Source organism: Erpetoichthys calabaricus, chromosome 1, assembly GCF_900747795.2.
Source record: "Erpetoichthys calabaricus chromosome 1, fErpCal1.3, whole genome shotgun sequence".
Taxonomy (NCBI): Eukaryota; Metazoa; Chordata; class Cladistia; order Polypteriformes; family Polypteridae; genus Erpetoichthys; species Erpetoichthys calabaricus.
The window spans coordinates 32,821,678-32,837,531 of NC_041394.2; the positions used below are offsets into that span (position 1 = coordinate 32,821,678).

General features: G+C 34.3%; 1 protein-coding gene across 1 annotated transcript in view; it reads left to right on the top strand.

Moving 5' to 3' along the window:
• Positions 1–15,854, top strand: part of timm50 (translocase of inner mitochondrial membrane 50 homolog (S. cerevisiae)) — a 67,038-nt gene that overhangs the window by 37,953 nt on the left and 13,231 nt on the right. The window contains exons 7-8 of the mRNA XM_028797463.2: positions 1,314–1,418; positions 11,156–11,254. Of these exons, the coding sequence (XP_028653296.1) occupies positions 1,314–1,418; positions 11,156–11,254 (204 nt within the window). The remainder of the gene's footprint in view (positions 1–1,313; positions 1,419–11,155; positions 11,255–15,854) is intronic.

Genomic DNA, 15,854 nt, shown 5'->3' on the forward strand with positions numbered 1-15,854 from the left:
AGGATGACATTTTCTAGGCTGTGTCTGGGAGGTTTGATGTAGCTTCTGCTTTCTGATAATAAAACAAACGGTATCCAGTGAGACAACCAAATGTTTTAATATTGCTTTCTACCCCTTTCAAAATGTATGCATTTAGATTATTTTATTTTAAATGCTCTTTAGTCTCTATTTTTACAGCTGTCCTTAACTGTATTTTTATCCAGAAAATGTGGTGGTTAATATTTTAATGATTCACTAGTGACAGCAGTGTCTTTGATAGGCAATTATTTTTTGTCTTCCTAAATAATTTGTTCCACAAAACAGATAATGAATTCTTATACAAACAACATCTTTCCATTTTTTTTTCTTGGAAACATTTTAACATAATGATTTAGTGTAAAAATGTGTATTTTGAATTTAAGTGCTTTGAAATAAACATCACAGGAAACAAAATTTCAGTGTTGCTTTTGTACATTTATTTGGGGTTGATGTCCAAAAACACTCAATCTAAATCTTTTTTAGCCAAAGATACCTAATACATTACTTGAAGTGTGTTGTAATTTAAGTCAGGGTGCTGTATTGGATTTTCAGGGTATGTTTTTTTAAAAAAAAAAAAAAAAAAAAAAAGTACTAATATTAAAAAAAAACTTTCCTTGGGTAGGACTCATAGTGACACGTTTATATAAAATGAATTGCAAGGTCATTAGGCATGATCAAATGTTTTGCTTGGTTTGTGAATGTATAGAAACAAACAAAAAAGATGATATAGTATTTAAAGTAAATGGAAGCAGCAGGAACCCAAGCAGAATTTAAGGATGGTCTGTGCCTGTTGATTGACATTTTAAGGGGAGCACAGAGCCTTTTTTTAAGGATATTTCTGACATTAATTTTCACTGAGGTATTAAGGGATGATTTTATTTTTTGATTTTGAACTTTTTGACCTCCACTGCTCACTTGTTTTTATGGATGATTTATTGACTGCAGTGCACTTTAGACACTTCGTTTTTTGTGAATAAAAGTACTATGCACTTGCACTACCTCTTGCTGACTGCATGTGTCCTCATTTGTCTGACTCATCCTTGGGTATGTAATCGGTGTTTCCGGGTTCAAGTGGATCCCAAAAGCTGCAAAGGACTGTTTAGCTGACCTGGACCATCATAGGTCATAACAATTAAACTGTATGTTGTGTAATTTTACCTTAAGTGTTTTATCTTCAGGTTCTTCATTTTGACTTGAATATACTTTGTTCAGTCTGGTGTACTAAGCATCCTTTCAAATGAATTTTTAGTTTAAGACAGACAGTTTCTAATCTACTATCTCCTTTTCTTTGCTAGTTGGTAACTGGATGGCGATTTAAAAAGAGACCTGGAATTGAGTATTTATTCCAACAGCTTGCACCACTTTATGAGATTGTAATTTTTACAGCAGAAACTGGAATGGTAAGTAGTTTTCTAATCTAACATATATTAATTTGTTTGTAGATATTTTAATTCCTATTTCTTCCTCTTTTAGTTGTATCAAATGTGGTGTTTTTTTCTTTTTTATATATTATAGTGCTATTTTTTTTCCAGTTCAAACTTGCAGTCTTTTGGTAAACTAGTATGTAGTTTCAATTAACCCCATGTTCATGCATTCCATATCATAATTGTTTTTACAGTGACCACCTTTTTGCGGAGAGTTTGTAAAGGAAACCTTTCAGAATGCACATTTTGCACAGTATTAACTAAATTCATAAAGTGAAGTATTTTGTATGTTCTCATGATTTAAACCATCCACTTCAGACTTGCCTTCTAAGTAGTGATGTAATTTGCTAGTTGTTAAATATACTGTTATTTAAGTAATATTAAAAAAATTTTAACTTCCAAAAATTAAATACAAAATGCCTGAAGTCAGTTTGCTAAATGCAAAATATTTTTACATATTCAAAGTAATATGCGATAAAGTTTCATCTTCTTTTCTGTGTTACATGTATATAAGTATGTTTTTTCCTCAGTCCTTCCAGATTTGATGTGCATAGTCCTCAATAGTTTGTCCTATTTCTGTCTATCACTATGATCAAAGTTTAAATCTCTGTCCACAAGAACAATATAAAAAAAAAAAAATCTGTTGTAAGCAATAGTGTTTTCATGTCTGTGTTGAACTTCATTTAATGTTGTGTCGGATGACAGCATTGAAAAAAATGTTATCTTTCATGCTTAGAATTTTTACCCAGGACTTCTAAATTGATCAGCATATACAGCAGTGCACATAACTGTGAAAGACACAATGACTGTTTACTATAGTATATGAATAGAGCTTTAAAGGTAAAATAAACTAATTGTTCCTAGTTTATACACTGACTTTATATTTGACTCTAGTTTGGAAATTACTGTTAGTACAGTTGTAATGATAACTGAATACCCAGTCTCTGCATAAAAGACCCTGAACAGAAGCCTAAGAAAGATATGGAGCAAATGTAATTTTGTACAATCCTGGCCAGTCACCACCCTCTGTCCTATGTTGAAACACGATCTGCCACAGTAACATTCCAAGATAGGTATTACATTTACAAGACATCATAAACATGTATAATGACAAAAACAAAATCTGTGTATGCAAAACACAGTTCCATTGTAACATGACTCATCTAATCTATTCCATTAAAAATGTTCATGTTCCAGTGCTGCAGGTTTAAATATCCCTTGTAGTACATCCCCATGGCTCATCATCGGTCAATGTTGTCTGGAGAGCAGTTGCATAACATTTTCGTATATATTTATATACAGTATAAAAAAAATATTTGTACAGAGACAACTTTTTTCTAATTTTGTTTCTGTACATTACCACAATGAATTTTAAATGAAACCAGTTGAATGCAGTTGAAGTGCAGACTTTCAGTTTTAATTCAGTGGGGTGAACAAAATGATTGCATAAAAATGTGAGGCAACTAAAGCATTTTTTTAACACAATCCCTTCATTTCAGGTGCTCAAAAGTAATTGGACAATTCACTCAAAGGCTATTTCATGGGCAGGTGTGGGCAAGTCCATCGTTATGTCATTATAAATTAAGCAGATAAAAGGCCTGGAGTTGATTTGAGGTGTGGTGCTTGCATGTTGAAGATTTTGCTGTGAACAGACAACATGCGGTCAAAGGAGCTCTCCATGCAGGTGAAAGAAGCCATCCTTAAGCTGCGAAAACAGAAAAAACCCATCCGAGAAATTGCTACAATATTACGAGTGGTGAAATCTACAGTTTGGTACATCCTGAGAAAGAAAACCAGCACTGGTGAACTCAGCAACACAAAAAGACCTGGATGTCCACGGAAGACAACAGTGGTGGATGATCGCAGAATCATTTTCATGGTGAAGAGAAACCCCTTCACAACAGCCAACCAAGTGAACAACACTCTCCAGGGGGTAGGCGTATCGATATCCAAGTCTACCATAAAGAGAAGACTGCATGAAAGTAAATACAGAGGGTGCACTGCAAGGTGCAAGCCACTCGTAAGCCTCAAGAATAGAAAGGCTAGATTGGACTTTGCTAAAGAACATCTAAAAAAGCCAGCACAGTTCTGGAAAAACATTCTTTGGACAGATGAAACCAAGATCATCCTCTACTAGAATGATGGCGAGAAAAAAGTATAGAGAAGGTGTGGAACAGCTCATTATCCAAAGCATACCACATCATCTAAAACACGGTGGAGGCAGTGTGATGGCTTGGGCGTGCATGGTTGCCAGTGGCACTGGGACACTAGTGTTTATTGATGATGTGACATAGGACAGAAGCAGCCGAATGAATTCTGAGGTGTTCAGAGACATTCAGTTCAGAGAGAACTGAAGTAGCACTTCCTGTGTTGAATTGAACTCCCTCAGTCGTCACAAGAAGTACATCTGATGCTGTGCCTTTTTTATTTGGAGTTTATATTGTTTTTTCATGTCAAGTACAGGATGATTATTGAGAACAAAAATGTGAAGGTTTCCACAAATGCAGTCTAATTGATTGGGCGGCGTTTCATGATACAGATGGACAATGACCCAAAACATACAGCCAAAGCAACCCAGGAGTTTTTTAAAGAAAAGAAGTGGAAAATTATTGAATGGCCAAGTTAGTCACCTGATCTTAACCCAATTGAGCATGCATTTCACTTGTTGAAGACTAAACTTCAGACAGAAAGGCCCACAAACAAACAGCAACTGAAAGACGCTGCAGTAAAGGCCTGGCAGAGCATTAAAAGGAGGAAACCCAGCATCTGGTGATGTCCATGAGTTCAAGACTTCAGGCTGTCATTGCCAGCAAAGGGTTTTCAACCAAGTATTAGAAATGAACATTTTATTTCCAGTTATTTAATTTGTCCAATTACTTTTGAGCCCCTGAAATGAAGGGATTGTGTTAAAAAATGCTTTAGTTGCCTCACATTTTTATGCAATCGTTTTGTTCACCCCACTGAATTAAAGCTTAAATTCTGCACTTCAACTGCATCTGAGTTGTTTCATTTAAAATTCATTGTGGTAATGTACAGAACCAAAATTAGAAAAAAGTTGTCCTGTCCAAATATTTATGGACCTAACTGTACAAATACAGGTATATTCACTATATCTTTGTTAATATATGTATATTTTCCTTAGTGTATATTAATTCTGTATATCTCCAAGTGTAATTTCAATATTGTTTTGTCTTCTTTTTTGAAAGCAATGATCATTCCTATGGAAATGTTGCTGAAGACAATCTGAATTAGCAAGTAAATTAACAAAAGTGGGGAAAAGTATGATTTTCCAACAACCTCGCCCTTTTTTATTTTTTTTTTATTTTCTATTCTACTAATTGATGTGTGATCTGTAGTCCATCATGAATCAGCATATTTATGAATATATCTGCATTATAATGTATCCTGATTTTTTTTTCTCAAATTTCATAAAACTTTTTTGCATTAATTGAATTGCTTTACTGTGGGTGGTTGCTCCTTAAAATACTGTAAGTGGTAAGTCATATGGATTACACAATTTCAGAAAAACAACCTTTTTATTTTTAAATGAAGATAAACGCTTTTAAAGTTTGTAAAAATAAATGTGACCAAAGCTTCTAGTATTAGCTTCTTCCTCAGCCCAAAAATGGAACTCATTTGTAATTTGTTCTTGCATTCACTACACCATATAATTCGGATTAATAACCACTTAACTATTTGTTGACAAAGTGACCATTAGCAAAATGGTTGTTTATTTTTAGCAAGTGAAATCAATGACAATAGTTTTAAATGCCTCAAGCATATCATCTAACACACAGGTACATTGCTATCCCAAGTGTTTGGCACAACACTTATATATGTATGGTTCTGCTTTCATTTTTATTTGAGCAGATTAAGGTATTTTTACTTTTTGATTTACATTTTTGTGATGATTATTCAGACTCCTTATGACATTCTCATGAATCTAACCAAACATGTAGTACTATGCAAGTTGCTTTGCAACCCCTACTTTTTCACAACTGGAACACACATAGATAGTATGGTTCCAGTTGAAAAAAACTAATACCTTTATCAGTCCTGATGCTTTAAAAATGCAGAAGTATGATTGATGTGCACATTGGGAAGATAAAAACATTGACATCAGCAACACAAAGCAAATCGCATAATTGGGAGTTAGTAAATAATTTAACTTGTGTGTAGTCTGTCATCGAGTACTCCATAGAAGAGCATTCCACAGAATTGGGTCAGCATTCTGCTAGTGTGCTTAGAGCATGCCTAGCTAACTTGTGAAAATGGGAGCCTAGATGTTTTCTGCCCATCCACACTCAGCTAACCACCTTTGTCCATATACTGTATGACTGTCAAACCTAAAGGGCAGTGATACATTTTAAAATGTGTTGAATTGTTCATTGTATGAATTATATCAGACACTAAATAAATACTCTGTGTTGTCCTTTTTTCAATAACTACATTGCTGGTCCACAATTTCTAGCTTTGTATTAGTACAGTGTTCAAAAAAGGTGAAAAATAAAATGAAGTACTCAAATATCCCTTAAACTCGATATTGTTGTACTGCAGTGAGATGCTACTTGTTTAGGTTATTTTTAGTAACCCATCAAACATAATTGTGCATTATTAGCATTATGTGGAACCGACTGTATGTTACATTTGTCATTGTGCTTTAAATTGGGCTGACACTTCCCCTGCACTACACATAACATTTCTAGAGACCTGGGTTCGCTTCCCGAGTCCTCCCTGCATGGAGTTTGCATGTTCTCCCCGTGTCTGCGTGGGATTCCTCCGGGTGCTCCGGTTTCCTCCCACAGTCCAAAGACATGCAGGTTAGGTGCATTGGTGATCCTAAATTGTCCCTAAAGTGTGCGCGCGTGTGTGTGTCTGCCTTGCGGTGGGCTGGCGCCCTGCCCAGGATTTTTTCCCGACTTGCGCCCTGTGTTGGCTGGGATTGGCTCCAGCAGACCCCCGTGTTCCTGTGTTAGGATATAGCGGGTTAGATAATGACTGACTGACATGACTGGCTTATAAGTCTCTATATTACCATGGTTCCCATTTAGCCATTAGTTTCACCCATCTGGTTTCTGTACCTGTTTTCGCTACTACAGAATCATAGCAGCCTGGACCCTATTACAGCAGAAACATACACATTGGAAGAACAATTAATTGGAAGAGCACCGCTGAACCCATTTATTCACATACCTACTCTGACTCATATTGCAACTCATATTATCTACCTTACAGCATGTCTTTTGATTCTAAAAGGAAACTCACAGCAACATGGTTTTATTTGTTTAAATTTTTATATATTAAGTGGCAACATTACATAGGAGGCAGTTTTTCTAGACATGCACCTTTATTCCTGTTATTTGTTTGCTAATATCAGTTTTCACAGCATATAATTCTTTTTCATAATTTTTTTTATTCTTGTCCGTGTTACTCCTGTTATTAAGAATTGGTATTACAGTCAGTTCGCTAGACAGTGTGTTTTTATAGCCCACTATTATCACCTATTAACACCTGTAATGACATACAAAACCTAAATGCACCCATCTGTTAGTTATGTAAGAACATGTCACCAAGACTCGTGGGTGTCGATACTGAACATGGACAGCCGAATTAACCATTTCTGAGATTGATGACCTGTGGAAAGAAACTGCTCTTATATCTGCTTGTTTTGGTGTAGTTTAGCCTGTAGATTTGTGCCAGTGATCGTTTTGGCAGACCTGACTATCCATTGTACCTGTTCTTGTTTTGTTTATTTGCTGGTCCAAACCTTACTGTGTTGGATAACATTAGAACTGACTCAATGGTTGCTATGTAGAACTGAAGTAGCACCTCCTGTGGTGAATTGAACTCCCTCAGTCGTCACAAGAAGTACATCTGATGCTGTGCCTTTTTTATTTGGAGTTTATATTGTTTTTTCATGTCAAGTACAGGATGATTATTGAGAACAAAAATGTGAAGGTTTCCACAACTGTTACCTTATTTTTAAGTATGGAGAGGGGAGGTAATATTGAGGGGCCTGTCCAGAAGTCCACTGTCATCTCCACAGTTTTGAACATGTTTAGCTCCAAATTGTTCTCCGCACATCAAAGGACCAGCTGCTCAACCTCCCTTCCATATGCAGACTTGTCACCATTCCTGATGAGTCCAATAATGATTGTGTCATCCGCATATTTGAAGAGTTTGACAAAGAGGTCCTTAGAGGTGCAGTCTTTTAGAATAGATGGAGAAGAGTAGTGTGAGAAAGCAAACATCCTTGGGGGGCACCGGTGCCAATTGTATGGGGGCTAAAACTGAGTTTAGAGTAAGTGACAAGTGGAGGCAGGGACAGAAAGCTGGGCAATTTTTAGAGTGGAGGAGTTCAGGGATGATTGTGTTAAACTGTGAGCTGCAGTCCACACACCGTTACATAGGTGTCTGTGTTGCCAAGATGTTGCAGGATGTGGTGCAGACACATATTGACTCCCATCATCCACTGGCCTGTTTGTGATGTTCATCAAGCGAGGTAACACAAGCCTCTGAAATAGAAACATTTTTTTCATGTGAAGGTATTATAAACAAAACATTCAATCAGCGCATCTGAGAGATAACAAAATGAAAATTATATTAATATTAGCTTCAAAATTTTAATATTACTACCTAAAATTAGAAAAACACAAGCATATTACTTGACAAAATTTTCTTGATATTAAAATGTAAAAGATAAATAAACAACGTATTGCTTTCACCACAGGATATATTTGCTCAACAAATGTTTGTTAAATTCTTAAGTATAATTCAGAAATATGAAACATCTGGTTTTATTTAAGTAATTTAATATTATGTAAATTACATGTATGACAATTTTTTCTGGTGCAGGAAAACTAATAAAACTGCATGGTCTCTGGTCAAAACTGCTTCCATCTTTGCCATTTTTGTAAGAAATTTGGTAGACTGTTAAATTCATATGGATGTGTTTTGTTCCTTCATAAAATATTAAGAATTGTAATAGTTTGTCTGCTTAGCAAAGACTATGTAAATACCACAGTGTTTTATTTTAGTGAAGGGGAGTGTAACCATTCGTAATGTTTTTAAGAGAATTTGCTTTAGCATAAACAAATTAAAAGACACTTTAGCAGTAGTATTGATAAACATAAGCAGATTTGTTTTCTATTGCTGTAGCTAATTACTTGTATTTCACTGGGCAGACATCTGACAAGTACGCTGCTTTGAAACAGCAACCTTCTGTGCCACTTTTTTCTCTTAGAAATTGCATTTTGGCAGTTGAAGCAACAGCTGGTCAGCTGCTGGCAAAAATATAAATAATAGTTACAATAAATTTAACAAGTTAAACCCTGTCAAATATTTGACATAAGCAGCAAATGAAACTTTAATCAGTTGTCAAAATGAAACCTATAGTTAATTATGGCTTACATGGAAGTTTAGAGATGGTAATAATTAATTGATTTTTGTAGTATGAATCAAAAACATACTCATTCAGAGCTTGTGTTTGTGTTATTTTCTAATTTACGAAGATCACTTTTCTCCAAATTATTATATGCTATTGTTTAGTGAACTAAGGAGGTTCTTACACCTGTTTGATTGAAATATTGATTTTTTCATCTTTTACTTGTACTAGTGATCTTTGCTTCAAACACATTGATGGTTTTCCAGTGTTTTTTTTATTGCCAACAGATGTCTGCTACCATAATCTGTAGCATTTTAATGTGCTATGCTGCCCCCCCCCCCCCCCTTTTTTTGTGAAGGAGATGTCCACATGGACTGCATGGGGGGTAGTCTTTTGTGCTACTCTGCCTGAGGACATCTGGTGGGCTAAAGGGGGATTTTTTTTAAGCTATGTTAGATCAAGACTGTTCAGAGTGCAGTGGTGACTGTTTTAAAAACCAGGGGCAAGATCAATAGCTTGAAATATTTTTTTTTTTTTGTATTCATACAAAGCAAAATAAAAATTGTTCATTTCATACTTGCCTACATGTACTCTAAAATCTACAATTCAGTTTTTTATAGCAGGGTGGTTGGATACATTCTTCAGGTGCAAGGTGGGAAACAATTTTGGGGCACCAGTGTAAATTCTGAATGAATGTAATGACTGTAAATTTAAAGTAAAATAGGACAAACTTGAACTCCTCTAGTAGTTTTTATCTTTCATATTTCTTCTGTTTTCTACCGATGACTCAAATGCAAAGCAACCGTTTCACAGGGTTTACTGTAAATCAGTAATTACAATACTTATTGCACTTAGACAACAGTGAAAACATTTTACTCATTAAATTTCTTTTGTGGGCCTCATCTCTGTTATTTAATAGTAACTGTTTTAAATGTTTCTTGAGTATAGTACTGTGTAGAAGTACATATGTATGTTTTGTTTAAGGTTGCTTTTAACTGAATTGACGATGGTTATTTTAATTTGCTTAACCAATAATTTTTTTTATTTTGCTGTCAAGTTCATTATAGATTAGTCAAAATAATTTAATTTTTGTTTTACCATAAACACACTTTTATTTATTCTTTAATACCTACAGGCAATATATCCACATTTGGCAGAAAGTTAAGAATAGAGTTCTAGAAATCAGGACTGGATAAACATGGTGTGACATTTAAATCATTTAGCAACAAGGAATGTCCAGCAAAGTTTTAACAGGATTTTGAATTTAGTTGTGATTAGTTGTGTAAAAGTTTAATCCATAAGTGTACTTAGCAATGGTATGTAATTTTTCTTCTAAAACATGCGGAAGGGGCACAAGGGTTTTTGCATTATTAAACATCAGAACATCATTATTTATTCAATTGTTTAAAGTTACTTTTTGTGTCCATTCATGCATTAGGACCAAAGAGTCTTTTCAAGGATAGAAAACAAGGTTTCCAGTGGTAGGTCCTTGAATAGTTCAGGTAGATTATGCATTGTCCATATGGCTCTTAACATATGTGTACAGTTATGTATGCAAGTTAACTATATGTGTAGTCTTAGTAGACCAGTGCATTGTGCTTTGAAAGCAAATGGATGAAGCTAACAATTAACATCAGTTATATGTTGGTATTACTAGAGGTGTTCATAATAATATTAGATTACATTTTATCCAAGATAAATGTGTTTACCATCATGCTGCTGCTGTTGTTGTTATTATTATTTGGCTGATGCCTTTATCCATGGCAACATACAGTATTTGAGATACAATTGGTTACATTTACTTTTGATCTTTCTTTTGGAATACAGGGAGGTGAAAAGGGCTTATGATCACACAGTGTTATTAGCAAGTCCAAAACCTTAATCACTTTGAACAGTTAATGCATATGTTAAAGATTTTAACCTTTTATAATGTATTTATTTTTAATTTATATTTTACCTCGGGTATAGTAATAAATTCTTTGTTAGAAAAAAAATTACTTGGTCAAGATTTTTTTTTAAAGCTGTAAGATGTGATTAAATATCATTTTTGATTATTGGTTAAGCAATATTCTTTTTTTTTTCCTCAAGTTATTAATGAACAATACAAAGTATAATTATAACTTCAAATGGGCACAGGATTCAAGCCAAGGGTGCTGCTGTAATATTATTAAGATGACGTTTTCATATACATTCTCATTTTCCATTTCATTTCTCTTAAACCAAATAAATACTATTTATTCAATTATTTTTGTATTTATACTCTTTATTTTTGTAATTGTATTTCATAATCTTTTTTTTTTTTTTTTTTTTTTTTTTTTTTAAAAACCAGACTGCATTTCCTCTGATTGACAGTATTGACCCACATGGCTTTGTGATGTACAGGCTTTTTCGAGATGCCACACGTTATGTAGAAGGTCATCATGTAAAGGTACCGTAAGTCTGTCAGTAGGTCAACATGAAAATGTGTAAGTCTTAAATGTATGTTAAATGATACTGACCAGTTTTCATAATTAGAACTTTGCATGAAATATCAAGTTGTGGATCCCTTGTAAGTACAGCAAAAGTTGTCATTTGTATTATGGCAGCAGTTTATAACCAGGTGACCTTGTTCACCAAAGGAACAGGCAGATCGACCAGAATGAGTACTTGTGTACTGTAATTTGAGCACTTGCCCACAGCTGGTCTGTCCAGCCCCTTCTCCTTTTGTCTGACCTGGACATTACAATAGTGTGAGTGTTTGGCCATTCTATTTTCTACTTCCCTGCTGACCTTCTGCTTTCCATAATACACCCCCACCCCTTTTTTTTTTTTTTTTTTTTTTTTTTTTTTTTTTTTTTTTTTTTTTTGGTACTGTTGCTTACTCTCCATCTGCTGAAGACCTGGGTAGGGTGGGGGTGGCTCTGGGTTGGCGATTCCCTGGCTTAGAGAGAGAAGGAAAAGCAGTGCAATGCATGATCCAATGAAAGGGAGAGTCCCTTGGGCCAACCCTTCTGTGCAAGCTGGATAACGATGCTTTAAAGGGCGTGAAGATTATGAGTGGCTGTTAATGGGAGAGTAGAAGACCGGAGGAGTTGCAAATGCTACTTGTGTAGTAATGTTAAATGTACTTCATACTTTGGAATGTTTTTAATCCTATGGAAATTATAAGTCATTTTCTCTGTTTCAGGCTAGTTTAACACACTTGGGTTGAAGGCTCTCTTTTTTGTATTAGAATTTATATTTATGATTTTTTTTTTTTTTAATTTTATTAATTTTATTGTAATCATTCCATACAAATAGATCAATTTTTACAAAAGATAGGATTGAAAACAAGTCACCCCCCACCCCATATGATAATTTTTTGTTTTGAACTAAATCAGTTCTTCCTTTCCTGCATGCCCACATACTAATATTTTCAAGCATTTACTAAATAAATCTTGGTAAAAGTTTTGGTTGATTAGACTTCGGTTTAAGCTTATTTTAAAGTTTCTAGTAATAGTGAGTGTGTTTCTTTCTCTTTCTTTCTCTCACTTTCTTTCTCTGTTTCTGATAACAGTAAACAATGCTGAGATGTGTATGTTTTTGTTGTTTTTTGTTAATTTTTGGATATCAAAATGTTTAATACAGTAGTTTCTGGTTTGACCTTGTTTGTTTTGCTCAAAGAAGCTGTGTGTTGTTTTGTCTTTATAGTGTGTGAACACGTGTGTATATGTGTATGTATATGCAGTTATTAGCACCATTGGGAAAGATGAGTAGAAAAAGAAAGGATTAAAATTTGACATTTTGGTGAATTTTCTAAAACTCACACTAAAAAAAAAAAAAAAAAATAGAGAGATCCAACCTTTACTTGAACTTTTTTTTTTTTTTTCTCCTGAGGAAAAAAACATCCTTAAGAAATTATTTTTAACCAAAACCACATGTACCATGATTATTGAGTTAAGTTGATCAGACTGTTAATGAACTTTCAAGTAGTAATACATGATTTCCTGTTTTATTGGGGTATAAATATAATGTGGCACAGAGGGCAAATTCCCTTATTCATTCAGCAACATTGGAAAGATAAGAGAACATGCAATTCAAATAATGAACAGGTATGTTGAACTTAAGACAGAGATATGTATAATATGCATACACACAAATAATCATGCAGTTTTTAGGTTGGTGGGTAATGTTCTGACCCATAGACAGAAATAGAATAGAAGGAGAATAGTGACTGTACAGGATCTCTGAGATCTTTACTGACACACAGAAATGTAAAGTAAATTATTAAACATCTACACTATATTAACCACACTGTGTAGTCCTTTACAATCTTGAGCTGAGCAGATGTCATACCTGGATGTCTTATAGCTAGTGAGTTTGAACTTTGTAGAGGGTAGTATAAGGTCCCAAGTTTACAACCTTGTTGACCATTATAACATTGTTAAATATTGAGCTGTACTGTATAAAGAGTGTGCCAGGGTGGTATGAAGTGCAAGGTATATGGTATCTTCTGTGGATTGGTTATGATGATATGCAGACTGAAGGTAGTCCATGCTATCTGAAATATTTGATTTAATATGTCACAGCACCAGTCTTTCAAAAAATTTCATCATAATGGCAATTAGTTTGTTAATTTCCCCTTGGGATTAATAAAGTATCTATCTATCTATTGTTGTCGGTTTATAGTCACAGAGACAGTCCAGTTTTGTTGTTAATGGGGCAGAAATTGTTGTCTTTTTTGAAACATTCTCAGGGCCAGCTTCTTTGTGGCCATTAACTTGTTTAAATGTCCTCCTTGTGTCATCTGGAGAAATAGAGAAGAATGAATCCTGACATGCAGTAGGCAAATTTCAGATGTCACTTGTGAGGACCAGTTTATTTATGCAGATTGCTTTTGATTTATTTGGTTACAATGGTCACAAGGATCTTGTTCTTATGAGAAATTCAAAAATGTGTACCATCTTTACAGAATCTAAACAATTCTGAGCTTTTTCTTGCACTTGAGTCCTGTATATATACTTGCACTGATGTTTAAAAATGTTAGCTAATCAGCATAGTACCTGTGGAAGTAAACAGCACAAACAATTAAAACAGTAGTGTTTTATATACCATAAAACACACAAAATCTAAGAGCACCAACAATCAATATCTTCCCACTCCCTGGCACTGTGAATTTAATGTTTATCTGCAATAACAACTCAAGCTAAAAAGCATTTGGCTATATTTACACTCGTGAGTATGCTGAGACATGTGCTAATGCATTTACCAGTTGGCTGTATGCATTTTTCACAATAACATATGTAGGTTTATCCATTTTCATGAGCTATTTAGTGTATATCTGCCTGATATTTGTCTTTAAATAAAACTCTCAAGGGGGAAAAAAAAATCACTCCAGTAATTCTGTCACATGGACATGTTTTGTTGAAACCATGCGTCATGTGTTTTGGTGTTCTACCTATTATGATGGCAGTCACTTTGCTTGCTGTCCTGACAAACTTTTTGAGACAGAGCCATTATTGAATACATATATAAACTCAGACTGCCAACATAAATGTCTGCACATATGGTTACATAAACAAGTTTATGAAAGCCCACTACGTTTTTCATTCATTTGTTCAAGAGAAGTCGAGAGAGAGCGAGCTGTATCTCAGTAGACAGCATGGGACTTTCCTCCACTGGGCCTAGGAATGGTTGTGATCTCCCGATCTGAACCATGCATGTGCATTATTTTCACAAGTATGTACACTTTTTAACATTTTAGGATGCTGACAGATCTGTACTATGTATGTGTGTTGTTTTATGACAGTACATTTATATGTTCTGTTACTTCAGGATCATATTGAAGGTGTCTTGGTCTTTATTAACAAGAAATCATTTGAGTTATAAAATGAGAACTGTGTAGCTGTGTAGTACTTAGAAAGAATGTTATTTGAGGAAATTTTTGTCATGTCACTAACTGGGGAATCTCATACCAACTACCCTTTACTGTAGCTAATTATATTAGAATTAAGCATACATTCTCTATGAAAAACAATGAATGTTGGAATGCATATTATTAAAAAGTGCAAATTTTTTGTGTTTTTTACTTTCTCGTATATGAAGTATAGGGAAAGTATTGTAATCATCCAAAATCCAACCTCGAGATTTTGATGAATCTCAACGTTTTAGACCCCCTCTGAGTCCGATTTATTTTCTCGTAGGGAAAGTACTATAATCGTCCAAAATTTTGATTTCGAAATTTTGATGAATCTCGACGTTTTAGACCTCCCAGAGTCCGAAAATACCATTTTTGGAATTATATCTGTGTGTGTGTGTGTTTATGTAAACATGATAACATGAGTACACTTTGAACATTATTTTGCATTCAAGTACTAGGTGCAAAACGTAGATTTCTATCATCTTTTGAGCTACTGTTTTTTCGCTAACCAGAAGTGGTACTTTTTTATTCATGCAGCTGCAGAGTCCGATTTTATTCAACTTTAACAATATATTGAACAATTATTATAAAATGTGTTTTATTTGTTGTTAATGGTTATTTAATGTGCAAAATATAATCATTCTCTTGTGGTTTACTCCTCAAATATCCATCTCTATATCTGAGTATACCAGAAAGTCTAGGGGAGACCACTCCCTATTTATTTATTTATTTATTTTAATGTGGTGTTAAAAGAACAAATGAACATGAAGGTCTCCAATTGTGCTCTCGACTTGTTTGTTAAATTTCTTATGTTCTATGATGTACACAATTCAAGAAAGCAGTAAAAAGAATGTTAAAAAGGACAAGTGGAAGAATGCTTTCATATGATTGTGTCTTATTAGAATATGTACATAGTATCATTTTTGTCATGTCTGTTGGATATAGTTAAATTCTTACTTGCATGTGCTGATCAATACGCAACACATTGCCTGATATAATTGTTTATTTTCTTGTTGAGGTTGTTGACTTGAAATTCGAGGGGGGGAGAAAAAGTTCAGTAAATGTAAAGCATGTCCTAAAGTATATTTGTTTGCCAAAATTTTAATCTGAAGAGTCAGGTGGTTTTCCTTCCTAAAAAGTTTGCTAATTA